Genomic DNA, 17,179 nt, shown 5'->3' with positions numbered 1-17,179 from the left:
ACGAAATTGAAATAAAGAAAAAATGAAATTAAGTTAAATTAAAAATTAGATTAATTTAGATTAATAATAACGGGTAAAAATGCTAATACATTTTGTTTCTATTATTCTATTTTCCACAATGTCAAAGCAACAAAACACAAGCTCAGACATGCACTTCGGTACATACAAACTCCGCTGTTCTGCGCTCTAGCCAGAGAACACTCCCGTTGCTGTAACACGCGTCGGTTCTATTTCTAGCATGCACGCGTTTTCCGCGTGGCTCGAGCGCACCTGAGACGCGTGTCTCAGTGTGCAAACTCCAACCTGTTAAATGGGAGGCAAAATAAAAAACGGACACGCCACGCAGCTGAGACACTCACACAGCCAGTGTGTCACCGGCCTTATTTAAGGGAGAATGAGAACTGTTTCGCGGGGGATCCCAGATGTGCAAAAAAATAAAATAAAATAATAATAATATTCGAATGTCAAATTTTCAAATCGAATACCAACCCACCGAACGAATATTCGGGTTCGTTCCATATTTATTTATTTTTAAATCTAACGAGAAAAAAAGCTAATGAGGCACACATGTACAGCATTTCTAACATATTCTACTTATCAGTCCATTCTTCATTAAAACTACGGTTCTCTGAATCAACTTTTCGCTTAAGGCTCTTTGAGAGTGCCATTTTTTCATTTAAATATATTCAGAAGGCCTTTCTTCTAGTGTTCTCTACAAACTATGAGCTGCATGTGACAGTGATGGACAGCTTGACAGCCTCACAAATATAAAGCCTAAAATATCGCTATTGCCCCCTGGTGGCTCGCTGCAGTACAGGTAATATGTAAAAAAAAATTACAAATTTGGAATTAGAATTAGTATATCAAATAATAACATATTAGGATACAATTCGAATTGTATTTTATATTACGAGTATCTGGCCCTTACAGTGTCTGCAGAGAAAAATTCTGGCCCTTTGACAAATATAGTTGATGACCCCTGCCGTAGGGAGTGCTGTCACTGACAGCCCAGTGTGACCTGAGGGTGAGTGGTTCTAGCATTCATTGAATTGCTGGTTCTGACAGTTGTCACTGCCATTGGGCATGCACTCCCTTTAGCATGGTGGCGTGGGTATTTCGTTCCCCATAGCGTTGATGACGTATTGTCGAAGTTCCCTTCGAAAGGGAACGTCTCAGGTTACCAATGTAACCTTTGTTCCCTGAGAACAGGGAACAAGACAATACGTCTGACTGCCATGCCTCAGGGTCTGCCTGCCAAACAGTCCCTTCAGGCGAGAGGATATTGCCATGGTTTCAAGGCGCCCTTTTTATATATCCAGGTCGCATGCTCATCATTCAAGCTGATGATTCACAGCTGTAACCGGTCAGCATGATTGCTGTGAGTTGATATTTGATTTCAGACACCTGTCACACCTGAGGCGTTCCCCATAGCGTCGATGACGTATTGTCTCGTTCCCTGTTCTCAGGGAACAAAGGTTACATTTGTAACCGGAGACGTTTTCAACATTTGGCTTCACATATGATTTTATAACACTTAAATCTAAGTCAAGGGGGTCACAGGTACTTCTGTTTTTTCTTCATTGAACGTAAAAAAAATTGAGGCCATCCAAGCCGTAACCTCCTCAAGATATAGAGTTTGCATCTTTCCATTTCAAAGGGAGATAAAATTGTGTATCGTCTGCATAACAATGAAATGAGATGCCGCATTTCCTAAAAATAGACCCTAACAGAAGTAGAAATAATGAAAATAAAATAGGACCAAGAATGGAACCCTGACAGACACCATACGAGATGGATGCAGAGGATGACATAAAAACCCCAAAACAGACTGAAAAACTTCTGTGAGATAAATAAGATCTAAACCACCTCAACACAGTTCCCCTAACTCCACACAAATGGATTTCCTGTAATATCTCAGCTCATCAAAAACTCAAGCAAACTAAAGCACCCAGAGACAGTCTAAAGAACACTCTTTAGTACAGTGAAGAAAATAATATACAGGTCCTTCTAAAAAAAATTGCATATTGTGATAAAGTTCATTATTTTCCATAATGTAATGATAAAAATTAAACTTTCATATATTTTAGATTCATTGCACACCAACTGAAATATTTCAGGTCTTTTATTGTTTTAATACAGATGATTTTGGAATACAGCTCACAAAAACCCAAAATGCCTGTCTCAAAAAATTAGCATATTTCATCCGACCAATAAAAGAAAAGTGTTTTTAATACAAAAAAAGTCAACCTTCAAATAATTATGTTCAGTTATGCACTTAATACTTGGTCGGGAATCCTTTTGCAGAAATGACTGCTTCAATGTGGCGTGGCATGGAGGCAATCAGCCTGTGGCACTGCTGAGGTGTTATGGAGGCCCAGGATGCTTCGATAGCGGCCTTAAGCTCATCCAGAGTGTTGGGTCTTGCGTCTCTCAACTTTCTCTTCACAATATCCCACAGATTCTCTATGGGGTTCAGGTCAGGAGAGTTGGCAGGCCAATTGAGCACAGTAATACCATGGTCAGTAAACCATTTACCAGTGGTTTTGGCACTGTGAGCAGGTGAGGAAGATTCTCGTTGTGCAGCGTTTTTTGCCACACTTTTTCCTTCCCACAGACTTCCCACTGAGGTGCCTTGATACAGCACTCTGGAAACAGCCTATTCGTTCAGAAATTTCTTTCTGTGTCTTACCCTCTTGCTTGAGGGTGTCAATGATGGCCTTCTGTTCAGCAGTCTCAATGATTGCGGTTTTGAGTAATGAACCAGGCTGAGAGTTTTTAAAAGCCTCAGGAAACTTTTGCAGGTGTTTAGAGTTAATTAGTTGATTCAGATGATTAGATTAATAGCTTGTTTAGAGAACCTTTCCATGATATGCTAATTTTTAGAGATAGGAATTTTGGGTTTTCATGAGCTGTATGCTAAAATCATCAGTATTAAAATAATAAAAGACCTGAAATATTTCAGTTGGTGTGCAATGAATCTAAAATATATGAAAGTTTAATTTTTATCATTACATTATGGAAAATAATGAACTTTATCACAATATGCTAATTTCTTTAGAAGGACCTGTTCAGTGTATGCACTGTTGTATGACAACACTTTTGTTACTTTTTCACTGCAGGAATGTATTGGCAATTTTAGATTTTGTTAAACACATTGTTTTAAACATTCCCAAAAAAACACACTTAAATAAAACAAACATGCAATAGACCTGTGCACACTACTTTTTTAGGTAGATTGATCAAGTAATCTGTGATGTATTGTCCTAGTGCAAGCTGTTTCTTATGGTTTACTTATAAGATGTAAAATCAATCCACTAATCATCACTCATAAGACCCTTGATGAAACTCAATTGTCTCAATCTCATGTCTATGAGCCTGATGAGAGTATAATGGACTATTACTTAGCCTTTTAAATATACTTTCATATACAAATATTAACTGGCTTTAAAATTTACTCAAAGTTACACAGTAAAGGGACACAATTACTTGAGTTAATAAATGTTAATTATTCATTTACATTTAGGATATTATCAGAAATTATGAAACAGGTCATACATGCACCTTGTACACGGAAGTTCAAATGTGTTGAAATCTTACAAGAATCTAAAGTCGCAAGGAATTTGTGTAAATAACCACAGCCATCTAAGGCATCAAGGAAAAGAATCAACATGCATCACTTTTACCATGTTTTTAAGTCAATGCCAGTAAAGACCTGGTCGTTTCTATGAACAAATATTCTATTAACCTAAAATATGTTTTTAATAAAGGGAGGACACATAACAAGAAACTCCACCTGCTTCAATGACAATAGAAGCCTTCCATCAAAATCATGACATTCATATTTGTGAAAACAGGACAGCAGTACAGAGGACACTGTTCTTACGGGCGACACACACAATAGTTAAGGTAATCCATTTATGATGTATTACAGGTCAACTGACTCAATGACTAAACCGAACTGATTTATTTGAGCACATAAAAAAATTACAGCTACACTACTGCTTATTATATATTTTGCAATATGCATCTTTCTTGCAGTTTAAATAATTAGACTGAAAAGCACCCAGTTCAAGCTTTTTAGTTAAAAGCTTTGCTTTGGTTTTTCATATATCAATATTCCTAGATCGAATCATCATAATTACCTGAATCATGCAGAATTGTACATTTTAAGGAGATAAATCAAACAAAAGAAATGTTATTATTTACTCACCCTCATGTAATTATAAACCTGCATGAAATGTATTCTTCTGGGGTTTTTTTCATATATTAAAAGTCAATTTGGGAAGTCAAATGACCAACCGATATTAAAAAATATATATCTTCTGTTGTTTTTTTACAAAATACAACACACGGGTGTAAATCGGAAAATTTTCATCTTGGGTGAACTTATGGTTTAACTTCATAAACATACAAAATGCTGCGATGTGGCTTTTTCTATGTTGTTTATTCTCAAGCTTCAATATCGCATGTGTGTGATAAAAGTTACAAATACACATCATGTCTGTTTTAGCAGAGATTCAACATCATCCAAATGAACAGCAGACGTAAATCAGGTATGTCTGAAATCTTTTAACAACAATTTTAAACAACGCAGACTGGCTGGAACCAGAAAAGCCAAAGATTGGATTCTAAAATAATAATTTGTCTAATTAAAATTGTATTGAAAGAACGATTACAGATAGTGATAAGTGGTTCAATTCTGGTTACTTGTATGTACTCTTCTGCAACAGATTCAAATGCTTCATGTCACAATGAAGCAGCTGAGGAGGAGGAAGTGTACACAGGTTTCCTAATAAAGTCCCCTCCACCTAGACGGATAAAAAATACGGTATAACATTTGGATTCCACACAGATATATCAGCAGTTTATATGTATCCATCTAAGGCTTTTTATCATTCATTGCAGAAATCATGGAAGAAACGCTTCTTTGTGCTTTCAAAGACAAATGACAACTGCCATGAGCTGAAATACTACAAAAGCACTGAGAGAGACAAACCTATAAAATCTATACAAGCTTCCACGTAAGGCGAACGCTGCTGATTTCTTTTCACATAATCAAAAAAGGGTTAGTATTATGTAGGGATTTAATTCTATTTTCTGTGTAGCATCACAATGCTGCAAGTGCATCCTGAAGACAATCCAGCTCTTGATTGGATCTGTAAAGCCTTCAAGTGCTCTCCGGACACTGTGCTCTCCATGAAAGCAGAAAATCCAGGAGACAGTGTCCCAAGAGAATTTTTCTTCATTGGGGACAGCAGGTTTGCTATGATTATTACCATTGCTGTACCATAATTCCCATACTTAGCAAAAAGCTGCATTAAAAAAAAGCCCCTTTAGTGCTAATATATGGGATATGTTGTTTTCAGTAAGGATGTGGATAGCTGGTACACAGCTTTATCCAGGGCTACGAAGGTGAGATATTCTACTTTTTGCCTATGAGCTCAATAGCTTTAATTCAGTCATAATTCTTTTTCAAAAAATCATTAAACAATTAATTTAGTTTTTTATATATTAAATTGATTATTAAATATATTACAAGTTATAATTGTTAATCAAGGCAATTTCATTGGTCTTAAATAGTTCATTTTTCAAACTGTTTATAGAATAACAGAATTGAGCAACAAACTGAACCTCAGAGCACAACAGAATCCAACTACAATGACCAAAGTCCCTCTGACACCAAAGAGGTATAGTAATTCACAAACAATGCTTTAACATGGTTCGGTGCGACTTTAACCCAGTGCTCATAATTTTGCCTGAACTATTTCTGAATTGTACCTTTCAATAACTGCAGAATGAAGTTGATAGAAAACCCCCACTGCCCCCAAAGAAGAGGCCAGCATCTAAACATATCCCCACCCAGGACGGTCAGTGTAGCCAATCTCCCAAAAGCAGCACATCTGCAACACCGGTATGGCATAGTTAAACCCACAAACATACCCTTTCACTTATAAAACCAAACACTTGCACCATAATTCAATATAACCATACTGTATACCTTTGGTTCAGGTAAATCTGAAAGAAGAGGAACCACTGGATGAGAAAGTGGAAATTAATGAGGACAAGTCATCAGGGTATGATAAACTCTCATTATGTATTTAAATCTACTTTACCTCAACTGAACCTGTTAGTGCTTGTATAACCTTAAGTACCAAGTATGACTTTGCACAGTCATTTACAAATGTACTTTGTGTTCACACAAGTTTACCTCTAGATTTTTTTTAGACGCTAATTTTGAGCAAATGATAATTATTTGTTTTTCTCTCCAGGGAAAGCGTGACTGAAAACAGTCTGTTGGACTGTGTCACAAAAGCAATCAATGATATGAAGATACTACAAACATCCACTGAGTCAGATGGACAAAGGTAAAACAAATGTTCAACAGACTATCGCTAATTTACTGCTATTTGTCACAATTTCTACGTTTGCCTAGTCTAGAGAATAAAAAGCTTTGTGTAAAGCCTTAAGGGAATTTTTTTTATCTTAGCAGTTACAATGCATTATAAATATCCAAGAGTAATCTTGCCCAACTAGTTATTGTTATTTATATTACAAAGGAGAGTCAGAACTAATTTTGGAATCTGATACCAGGGACTTACAATACAGACCAAAAGTTTGGACACACCTTCTCATTCAAAGAGTTTTCTTTATTTTCATGACTATGAAAATTGTAGATTCACACTGAAGGCATCACACTATGAATTAACACGTGGAATTATATATGGAATTATATACATAACAAAAAAGTGTGAAACAACTGAAAATATGTCATATTCTAGGTTCTTCATAGTAGCCACCTTTTGCTTTGATTACTGCTTTGCACACTCTTGTCATTCTCTTGATGAGCTTCAAGAGGTAGTCACCTGAAATGCTCTTCCAACAGTCTTAAAGGAGTTCCCCGAGAGATGCTTAGCACTTGTTGGCCCTTTTGCCTTCAGTCTGCGGTCCAGCTCACCCCTAAACCATCTCTAATGGGTTCAGGTCCGGTGACTGTGGAGGCCAGGTCATCTGGCGCAGCACCCCATCACTCTCCTTCTTGGTCAAATAGCCCTTGATGCCTTCAGTGTGACTCTACAATTTTCATAGTCATGAAAATAAAGAAAACTCTTTGAATGAGAAGGTGTGTCCAAACTTTTGGTCTGTACTGTACATCATCATTTTACACTACATTTTGTAGTTAACAGTTTTTCAGTTAAAAAAATAAAAATAAATCAGCACCACAATAATGTCACAACGTATTGTCATCCTATATGGAATACAAGAAACCATTGCTAATAGTAAAAACACTAAAAACTTCACTAAGGCTCCAATGTCACAAGCCAAAAAACCCAGTTTCGCTGTCTACACGATAACACCGCAACCGGAGTTTCTGAAAATCTTCACCCTGGCAGGCGTTTTCAAAAATGTTCGGTTTAGGCATTGCGTTTGCATGTGGACGAATGGCCTAACCGCGCAGAAAAAGCTGCGGTTTTAAAAATAACCGCATTCATGTGGAAAGGGCCTAAGCTAAACAGGTCAGTTCCAGGCAAGAGGTGATCAGACCATCTGAAGAAGATCAGTTCAGTAGAAAACAATATCCTAAACTGCAGAAATTAGCTGTCAAACAAGTAGGGTTATGAAATTGTGGTTTTGAAATCTTAGTTACATTTTGAGTTACATGTCACATGTTTTCCATTCCTCAGTGAGACGCACAACCTTATCGAGAAGGAAATCTGCACAAGTCATCATGATACAAACATCTTGGTTATTTCAGAGGACGGAAAACCATGGTACGATTCTCAGATAAATTAAAAAACTTACTGGTAGTGTTGGGCTGAGCCCAGAAGCATCATGTCCTTATGCTCTCTGGTTCATGCAAAGTTGGTTGGATTAATTTTTGCTATTATTTTCCATCTCTTTTAGTGTATCTACATGCGGGGAGACTGAGATTGCTCCAATCCTTTGAATTCTGAACACTGCTGAGGACAAAAAGAAAAAAATCTCATACTGTGCTATGGTTCTTCTTTGGCTTTTTTTAGGCCTTTCAATTCTCTTAAAATCAATGTGAATTTTATTGTTATTTTTTTCCTCTATGGGGAATAGCACTGTGCTGGCAATCAGTAGTCAAACAGAATGAGTTAAAAGTGCTGTAATGTAGTATGACTTCTAGTCTCTCTTTTGGTGATTTCTGAAACGCTTCATTGGCATTTATGATTTGTTAGTGTAAGGTCGTAAACCCTGAAAGTACTGTTTTTCACACAACCCTGAATGGCATACAGGCTGTCAACAGTAAAACAAGTAGCTCTTGTTTCCTTGTGTGCACTGAGACTCGCTGAGCTTTTGTGATTCTAAAAATCTATCACAGGAATGAATTTCTATACTTGTCATTTTGCAATATTCTGTACACCAGCAAGGTTGAGGCAATAGAAAAATTAAAACAAGTTTTAATAGAACTTTCCTGTAGCAGTAAATGAATGTTAGATAGGTTGAACAGATTTTTTTCTGATCATCTTAAAATACCTGTGAATCTGTGTACGGTCCTGAAATTGCATTCAACTGCAGTATGTTTTGTAGCCACATGGTGGCAGACTAACACAAACTGAAGTACATTAACTTGATCTTATATTATTATAACCTGAATTCTGATTGCTCCTGTTCAGCATATATTCACATCCAATTATGTTTGATTATATTACTTTAGCAAGGAATGTGTTTTTATAAACTGATCACTGAAACCTGTCAGGTTGGTAGGAAATAAAAAAAAAAAAAATTACATTTGAAATGTGGTTAAGATAGTATAATGTTATAAATGCATGTAAAACTAAAACTACTAAAAAACTGACATTGTTCAGCATGCAAATAACTTTTCTTATGAAAACATATCATGTACATAGATAAATAAGAAATAAAACAAGTTTAAAGTTGATAGAATTTATTTCCTTTAAAAACACTTCAATATATAAAACACTAAAATAAGAGGGCATATGTGGTCCATTCTTGCATTAGCCACCAGCATTGGGAGCCATTCATAAAAGGCAATATTATTAACAACCAAAAAACAGCAGTTAAAAAGGCAGGCTGGAAGAATGACCAATTTCTTTTCCAAACGTGAGAGTCAGTCCAAATCTCTCTTCATTTGAAATGGTCCACTGAGTAATACTGGTCCGATCAATAAAGGCACCGTTTGTCTGTTTGGCCAAAGGTTGGATTGTGGATGTCATTTTACTTTATTGCCTTGAGTTTCTCAGGGCACATGATGTTGAGCTGAGGTTTTTGGGTTCAGTCTGCCACTCACGGAAGAAGCCCTCCATGGCTTTCCTGCTCCTCCAGCTGCCCACATTCACCGTGGGAAGGATCTTTTTCGGCTGCAGCCACTGCACAAAACGCTTCAGCTCAAGAAAACTGCTGTGCTCACTGTAGGGAATACCTAGAACAGATAAGTATAGAGTAGGAAAGTATTTCTCGAAATCTCTAAGCTGCTGGGAAAACCTAATTTTGTCCTGATCTACTTTCTCAAAAGACCAACCATGATTTCTGCTGCTTTAGCACAAGTCACACTCCGGTAGAGAGATGCATTGGGTTTGGGCTCCCGTGGGACCCGATGCAAATTTTGCAGGGGTGGGCAGTTTTACCTTTGCTGTGTGGTGAATGGTGGGATTTGGCGTGTAATACAATGGAAGTGAACACATTAAGTTAAGACAATTAAAGCGGATGTTTACTTGACAAAAGCAAAGCAAGTCAAGTCAGACATCTGGAAAGTAGAAACAATTATCAATTGTCATTGAAAAACAAAAAGGGAAATCGTAAAACTGCTCAAATTGCGATAAACATCCAAAGTTTTCATTTACAACGAACATGAATCTGGCATCTCTACTTATTTTCTAAGTTCTGTGTGTTTATTTAATAAATTAAAGTTATTATTTATATATTTAGTGCTTTGGCTTATTTACTTTTACCTGTTTGTTAACAGTTAAACGGCTTGTTTAGTTAATTGTTTGGTGCATGTGTATCATGCAGTATGTTTAAAAACTGAGGTTTCGCAAGTTGCGTTTTTTTTAATTTAATGATTACCCTTTTTTCCGGACTATAAGTCGCACTTTTTTTTCATAATTTGGCTGGTCCTGCGACTTATAGTCAGGTGCGACTTATTTATCAAAATTAATTTGACATGAATCAAGAGAAATGAACCAATAGAAAACATTACCGTCTACAGCTGAGAGAGGGCGCTCTGTGCTGCTGAGTGCTCCTGTAGTCTACCCCTAATAAACAGAGCGCCCTCTCGGGGCTGTAGACGGTAATGTTTTCTATTGGTTCTAAATAAATGCGACTTATTGTCCAGTTCGAATTATGTTTTTTTTCCTCATGACGACGTATTTTTGGACTGATGCGACTTATACTCAGGTGCGACTTATAGTCCGAAAAATACGGTAATGTTTTATAAATGCGAATAAAAAAATACCCAATGTTTTTGGCATGTGTAGTGCTTTGATTTAGCATCACTTCATCTTGTTTCATGTTAACAGCTTGCTATTCTGTAGGTGAACTTGAACGAATATTAGGTCTAAGTATTGTGTATCTAGTGTACATTTTTCACAAGCTCTGAGAGAAAGTCCTTGGGAGTGGAACACGCAGGTCGCAGGAACGGGTTTATGAAACACTCTAGCCTTTTGTATAATTATTTCACAAATTATATAGTCTGTTTGTGTTAAGTAACAAGCACAAATTAATTCCCCATTAATTAACCCATTAATTCCCATGTTGGATGTCTCAGATTCCAGTGGAGCTTGTGAAATTAGATGCGTCTACTGCTTGAGGCAGCACCTGGTGATATTAAGAAATTAAAACCATGGGCTTGCAAAACCTGACATCTTGAGTTTTTCCTCTGGGTCAAAACACATCTGCTGATTCTGTTAATACAGGGCATGCTGTTCTTAGCCTGAAACGACATTCAGCATTTCTAACAACTGCAGGAAGGGAGAAAAAAAAAATCAATAAAATGTAATTACATTCCACATAAGAAACCATTAGATATAATCTTGTCAGTTAGTGGAACAGAATGCAATCCTCTTTAAGATCTTATTAAGAAATGCATGGTGTGACATATATCAATAAAAAAATAAAAAAAACGTTTTCTGCATTTTTGTTTTATTGGTAGAGACCAGCATTAAGCAAAATGGAGACAACCTATTAAAATGTCATAAAACTGTCTAACCTAGTTGCAAGCAAATGGAGCAATATGATATGGTTTTATTGGCTTTTTCAAACATCTTACTTTGATTTTGATTTAAAAGGATGACAAAAATACAAACTCATTTTGCCTCAGGCTCTTAAAGTGACCAGACAAAATAGAGGGTATTTTTCCCTCTTATAAAATCAAAACGCAAATACAACATTTCAGAAACCACACAAATTGGTGTACATATGCTTCCCTTGATTAGGGTTTGTTTGGACTTGCAATTTCAGTTTCAAGTGAAGCGACCCAATTTTCTAAAAATATTAGAAGTAAATGCAGCCCTATATATGCGCCACTGGCTGATTTTGCAGAAAACCTTTCCTGTTAATGTCAGCATCCCAGACAGTCTCGGATATTTCAATTGTATTAAATGTTGTGAAATAGTGAATGCGGTAAGTAATAATTATTAAAGTGTTCCTGTAGCTCAATTGGTAGAGCATTGCGCTATCAAGCGTATAAGGTTGGGGGTTCGATTCCCCGGGAGCACATGATAGATAAAAATTGATAGCCTGAATGCACTGCAAGTCGCTTTGGATAAAAGCGTCTGCTAAATGCATAAATTAAATCCTTTATAAATTTAGAGTGACACATACCATAGATACTGATGTTCTCTTGAGTCTGAGGCTGGATGTCTTCCACCCTTACAGTTTGGTTGAAGGTCCACCCTGTGGGCTTGAACGCCACTAGCTGGTCATACTGCCTGGAGAACTTATTCAAGTGTGTCCGCAGGTTCTGTACAGTTCAGAAAAAACTTTTGGTCAAGAAAAATCCTTCCGGTCATAAAGATTTAGGCTGATTAGCTTAAACGGTTGCTCATTTTTAGTTAATTTTAATAAATATGCTTGCAAATGCAATAAGTGTAAACATAAATCTACTTATTGAGAAGTTTTGGGATGGTAAGTTTCTAAGAAATTAATACCTTATTCTTTTTTTGAAAAGAATGCGTTCAATTGATCAAAAGTAACAGCAAAGACATTTATAACCTTAAAAAAGATTTCCATTTCAAATAAAGGACATTTCAATGTGGTTGCTAAAGAAAATGTGGTGGAATCTACATTGCCCTGAAATTTTTCCTCGTTCCTGTCAGGGCCATTTAAACTCCTTTCTCATTGGGAACAACTCTGAAACTGCTTTGAATAAACCTCTACATTGGCATGGGTGAGAAAAGTTGCTTATAATGGTTCAAGGCACATCATATAACTAATCTTTATTATCTGCAACGGTCTCATTAGAATTTACTTTCAGTTAGACTCAATCAGTGCTACCACTGCCAGAACTGCTGCGCTGGCATTTGGTCTCTATAATTAGAATCATTTTACAATTTATTTTCCTCCCGCATTAGCATAAACGCGCTGTCAAGGAAAATTAAAGATAACACTGAACGCTGCATGAATTTTAAACTATAAACTGAATAAGTAAACATAGCTTCTTTGATTGTGCACTGCATAATTTAGAACTTACAGATTATGACAAATAAGCTGCAGAAGTTTTAAATGTTGTTCAACTCACTTTGAAATTGAGCTGCATCATGGGAAGTACATGCACCTGGGCCGCCCGCCAGTCTGTAGTGATGCGCTGGCCAATCTCCTCTGAATCCAGACAGCACATGGTGTTATACTTATCCTTGGACAAACACACCTTAGAGCCCAACACTTCTGATACAGCTAGAGGAACAGGTGGGACAGGTAAAAAAATAAAAATAAATTTAAAAAAAAGGGTTTTTATTTCTCTATATAGACAAGAAGGAACTAATGAAAATTGGTCTATTGGGATTTGAAAACTAGCAGCAATCCGTATGCTAAATATTCATAGCTTTAAAAGTAAATGGGTGCAGGACATTAACCATGGATGTATTCATTAAAATGAACAGGAAGCCAGACAAACTGGAACAAGAACATAATTTCAAAGTCAAGTTAGGACAGCATCTGCAAACCTCTTTTTTAAACCGTTTTATTTTATATGAGCCTCATTCACGGGTGAGTATGACGGTCACGGATAATAGAGAAGTGAACAATCTATCCTTTCAGGAGCAAATGAAGTAGCACAAGGTCTACGAGAGGTCTGGACAAAGCAGGACAAGATTGCTCACTGACCTAGAAAAACCTTCTCTTTCCCAACTGCGTAGGTGCCACAAACCACAAGTGTACGAGGGTTCAGTGTGACCTGTTCGAAAGCAGTGTTTACGGCAAAGGTGATGACTTCCTGTTGAGTGGGAAACGTATACTCAGGACTGCAATACCTACGGAGAAAGTACGTTTTATTTGTTTTAACCTCAACCCTATAATCCATCTCAGTTTATGCAATTAAAGATTAACGCAGCACCAAAAAGTAACTTTATTTGTAGGGAACTCACGTGGTGTCCAGATAGAGGGTCTGTATCCTGAGACCCTGCAGCTCTGGGTAGCGTTCCATGGACGGATCAGCCCGGAAGTCACCTGTGTGGAGTACCGTCTGGCCATCTGGCAGAACAAATAGCAACATGGCTGCCCCGGGACAGCTGGGGGGAAAAACAGTCATAGTAATTAAGGCCTTGTCATTCTGTATGAACATAGGAATCCTTGATTAAGTAATAAAATTGGCTTCAAATGTTCATTAGTTAGTGGATACACTCACTGATTAGCATCCATGAGAGTGACCTTCACTCCTTGCACCACACACTCGGTGTTCATTGGGAGAACATGAACATACTGCTCACCCACCTTCAGCTTGCTCTTCACCAGGTTTCCAGTTATCTGCCATGATTATGAACACCAGTTAGTCATGAAATCCAAGATTCAGTCAAGAGCAAATCCTCCCTGACACCATCGAGGAAAGCAGAACATTTTGCTCCAAAATGGTATGACCTACTTAAACACTTTGAAATAGTGTTTTATTTTTTTGAGTGTGTATACAAAAGTCAATTGTCTTCAAAGATGTTTGGCTCCCAATGCTCTTTTGTATTTCAAAGAGGAAATAAATTAAGGTTTGTAAGAACATGAGGGTGATTAAATAATGACAGTATTTTTATTTTTGAGTTAACCATCCCTTTAGTTTCTTGGGAGGGAACTGTGAAGGTTAGACAATTTCTACATGGTATATTCAACTATTAAGAGCTAGGAAAATCCTGCTTTCAGTATTCTTAAATTGCAATGAGGTTGGGATACATACTTTGTTACAGTAGATGGGTAAAACAGAGTCTTTTTTCAAGCCACCGTAGTGGTCCGAGTGGAAGTGAGTGAGAAAGTAAGCTGTGACACCTTCAACAACCCCATACTGAAAAGCATCCACAGCAAAACCAGTTCCTAAACAGAGAGAAAGCATATTATATTCTTCAAAACACATTCGACTAAAACAAGCTAAACAATAAGAGTTATTATGAAAGTAAATTAATAAAGACACATCCAGTACAATAAAGTACAATAAAGCTCTAGAGTCTAGACCAAAAGTGTAAATTCTTATGCAAATCTTAATAACTGGTCTTAAGTAGGTCAAAACAAAAGCATTAAAGCGGTCCACAAACCAGGAATTTTCTTGTAGAATGGACACCGCTTGGGTTCCTGGGGACCTCCATCTGTTGCTCTTCCTCTGTTCCATCTTTTCTGCCTCTCTGCCCCCACTCCTCGCTTTCCTTGTGTTTGCGTGGGCCGAGTCGTACCATCTTCTGCAGCAGGCGAGACACTGGACACTTCAGATGGAGCTTTGCTCTTCCTACGCCTTCTACCCTGGAGCTTAGCGTCTTCCCCCTGAGCTTCTGAAATCCTTGCTCTCCCTGACCCTTGCTGATCGGTCTCTCTGACCGTTGCCTTCACTTCCTCCTCAGACTTTTTTTCTTTCAATGGCTTCAAGCCAAAAAACACCCCAATGTCAGTTTGCTTTAATCCAGAGGGACCTGCCTTAGTCTGAGTTCTCCTAGGAGCCATAGACGGTGTTTTCTGAGTTGGGGTTGTTTGGGTGGAAGACAACTCTTGGTTTATGAAACTGTTGGTATGTACAGGATTAGATATGCGCTCCCGAAGACACTCTAATACCACACTTTGAGGCGACTGCTGGGAGTTTGGATTTGTTGCGGATTCTTTTCCTATTGATCGAGGTCCATGCCGAAATGTTCCATCAGAAACACCTGTGGAGCTGGAAGTAGTCAGGTGATCATTGGGTGCTAACGATGTGTGCAGTTTCTCACAGGTGTCTAATGAGTTTTTGTGTGGTCCATGTTCCATGCTCCCTGTCTCATATTGGTCCAGCATATTATACAACAGATCATCATCTTCATCGCTGAACAGTTTAAGAGAATCATCATCATCAACCTCATTTTCATTTTCCTGCAGTGCAGTACTGGGAGTCTCCATATTAGATTTTTGAGTTCTGTGCTCCTGATCCAAATTTGGAAGTTCAGAGAGTGGGGAGTAGGAGATATAATCATCATCATTACATTCAAAGAGCTCGGCTTTAACTTCATTAGTCTGTGTTTGAACAGCATTGTCAAAACAATGTGCTTTAACTGGAGTTGAATTCTTCATTCTAGATTCCTGTGAGGAATTCTGAGATTGAGAGCTTCTGATGGAGGGAGACCAACCTTTCTTTTTCTTGATATCTTCAGTATTAGGGGAGCGCAAAAGCAGCAGAGCGTTACTCTGGGTGGGAGTTCCCTTTGGTCCATCACCCTGAGATGAACTTTGGCTGGATGAAGCAGATACATTCACAGTGCTGTCCACTGAGCTCTCTGTACCAGAGGCTGGTGCAACATTATTAACGGACTTCAAGCTGAAGTCTGAGATGGCTTGGGTTGTGCAGTCATTTAGCGCTCGACTCTCAGCGAGTAGAGAGTGGCTGTATCTCTTGTAGTGATTGGGAATGAGGGACGTACAATGAAGACCATCTGGACATTCTGTAACATTAGAGACAGAGACATGTTTTTTTTTTTTTTTCTAAATGGTTGTACAATAAATTTTCTTGAAAATATTCCACATTAAAGAGATAAGAGCATGTTACTAATGATGGGTTCCTCAAACCTTATAATCAGTTAATTTTCTAGTTGTGGATACTACATTCAATAAATATTAAAGTAAAAGACATGATTCATTTAAAAAAAATCCATTAGCCAATTTATTTATTTTCAGTTTCATAACTGTGTTCAAAAATCTCATTTTCTAGCTGTCTATATTTAACAGTGGCGTATAATTAACATGTGAATTAAATCTATAGAAAATGAACATTTACATTTTCAGCTATTTAAATAACAAACCTGTAAAGGAAATTATGTTGTTGAATCTGGTGTGTTAGACAACAGAATGACTGTTGACTTCTCAAATGAATTCATGAAAAACATTACCTTTACAGTTGTCACTGGGGTTATCTAAGCATTCTGCAACGTGCCATTGTTGAGACTGAACCACCAAGAGGGAAAATGGCATTTGGCAGACAGGACAGAAGCCTCCTGACTGAGGGTCTTTTTCCTGGACATCCTCCTGAGAAAGTGTCACATGATTCACGTCCAGGGATCCTGAGTTCACCGTGTTAACAGGAGCATTATTGCCATTCTGGTCTAAACCAGTGTGTGTTTCAGCACTGTTGACTTCTGTTTTTTGCACTGATGTCCCAGGATTGCTATCTTTTCTCCTCTTTGTCCCATATTCTCTTCTTGTCTGTGATTTGCAGCTTCGTTTTTTGGTTTTCTTAAGAGGCTTATAATCCCAGATTTCACTCTCAGAGCCGTGCTGTGACATTTGTAAACATGAACAGATTCTACTGGTTTGTTCTGAACGAAGCTGTTTTGTAACATCACATTCATGTTCTCTTAAAGACAAAAAGCGCGACCGCAGCACAAATTCGACCGTATCATTCAGAAACTCACCCCGAGGGCAAAAATCCTTAAGAAAGACGTATTCTGTAAAAGTATTTTAATAAAAACCGTTGTTATTAGATAATCCAGACAAGGATCTTTCATCATTACTGTCTCTTACCGCCAATGTTGAAAGCGTATTTATTTTC

At 37.6% G+C, this 17,179-nt stretch overlaps 2 protein-coding genes across 4 annotated transcripts; one reads left to right on the top strand and one right to left on the bottom strand.

Moving 5' to 3' along the window:
* The first annotated feature begins 3,783 nt into the window (after positions 1 to 3,783).
* plekhs1.1 (pleckstrin homology domain containing S1, tandem duplicate 1) lies at positions 3,784 to 7,971 on the top strand. Of its 2 annotated transcripts, none has more exons than XM_026277642.1 (12): positions 3,784 to 3,906; positions 4,511 to 4,553; positions 4,731 to 4,828; positions 4,906 to 5,021; positions 5,106 to 5,258; positions 5,367 to 5,412; positions 5,604 to 5,687; positions 5,795 to 5,911; positions 6,010 to 6,074; positions 6,270 to 6,365; positions 7,683 to 7,769; positions 7,903 to 7,971. In XM_026277642.1, the coding sequence occupies exons 1-12, from the start codon at positions 3,802 to 3,804 to the stop codon at positions 7,943 to 7,945; spliced, it is 1,053 nt and encodes a 350-aa protein (XP_026133427.1). In that variant the 5' UTR covers positions 3,784 to 3,801; the 3' UTR covers positions 7,946 to 7,971. The 2 variants fall into 2 exon arrangements, with proteins under 2 accessions (XP_026133427.1, XP_026133428.1); XM_026277643.1 differs by having other exon boundaries at positions 3,790 to 3,906; positions 4,514 to 4,553.
* A 923-nt stretch (positions 7,972 to 8,894) lies between these two features.
* Positions 8,895 to 17,148, bottom strand: dclre1a (DNA cross-link repair 1A (PSO2 homolog, S. cerevisiae)). 2 transcript variants are annotated; one of them, XM_026276450.1, is made up of 9 exons: positions 16,521 to 17,145; positions 14,712 to 16,076; positions 14,360 to 14,493; positions 13,826 to 13,944; positions 13,566 to 13,709; positions 13,306 to 13,451; positions 12,722 to 12,876; positions 11,806 to 11,944; positions 8,895 to 9,406 (listed from the first exon to the last, which is right to left on the bottom strand). In XM_026276450.1, the coding sequence occupies exons 1-9, from the start codon at positions 16,912 to 16,914 to the stop codon at positions 9,207 to 9,209; spliced, it is 2,796 nt and encodes a 931-aa protein (XP_026132235.1). In that variant the 5' UTR covers positions 16,915 to 17,145; the 3' UTR covers positions 8,895 to 9,206. The 2 variants fall into 2 exon arrangements, with proteins under 2 accessions (XP_026132235.1, XP_026132236.1); XM_026276451.1 differs by lacking the exon at positions 8,895 to 9,406 and adding an exon at positions 9,418 to 9,616 and having other exon boundaries at positions 16,521 to 17,148.
* Between the last annotated feature and the right edge of the window lie 31 nt (positions 17,149 to 17,179).

Source organism: Carassius auratus, chromosome 12 (genome assembly GCF_003368295.1).
Source record: "Carassius auratus strain Wakin chromosome 12, ASM336829v1, whole genome shotgun sequence".
In the NCBI taxonomy this organism is placed as follows: Eukaryota; Metazoa; Chordata; class Actinopteri; order Cypriniformes; family Cyprinidae; genus Carassius; species Carassius auratus.
The sequence above is the reverse complement of the archived record's forward strand: the minus strand, read 5'-3'. Positions and strand labels throughout refer to the sequence as shown.

What these genes read in the sequence shown, in the direction of transcription:
- plekhs1.1 (XM_026277642.1), top strand. Translation starts at nt 3,802, where the DNA reads ATGACAATAGAAGCCTTCCATCAAAATCATGACATTCATATTTGTGAA. An exon ending in AATGAGGACAAGTCATCAGG is followed by an intron (nt 6,075 to 6,269) that starts GTATGATAAACT and finishes TTTTCTCTCCAG; the next exon opens with GGAAAGCGTGACTGAAAACA. An exon ending in TCAGAGGACGGAAAACCATG is followed by an intron (nt 7,770 to 7,902) that starts GTACGATTCTCA and finishes CATCTCTTTTAG; the next exon opens with TGTATCTACATGCGGGGAGA.
- dclre1a (XM_026276450.1), bottom strand. Translation starts at nt 16,914, where the DNA reads ATGTCACAGCACGGCTCTGAGAGTGAAATCTGGGATTATAAGCCTCTT. An exon ending in TGATGCAGCTCAATTTCAAA is followed by an intron (nt 11,945 to 12,721) that starts GTGAGTTGAACA and finishes TGAACTGTACAG; the next exon opens with AACCTGCGGACACACTTGAA. An exon ending in AGAGAACATCAGTATCTATG is followed by an intron (nt 9,407 to 11,805) that starts GTATGTGTCACT and finishes TATCTGTTCTAG; the next exon opens with GTATTCCCTACAGTGAGCAC.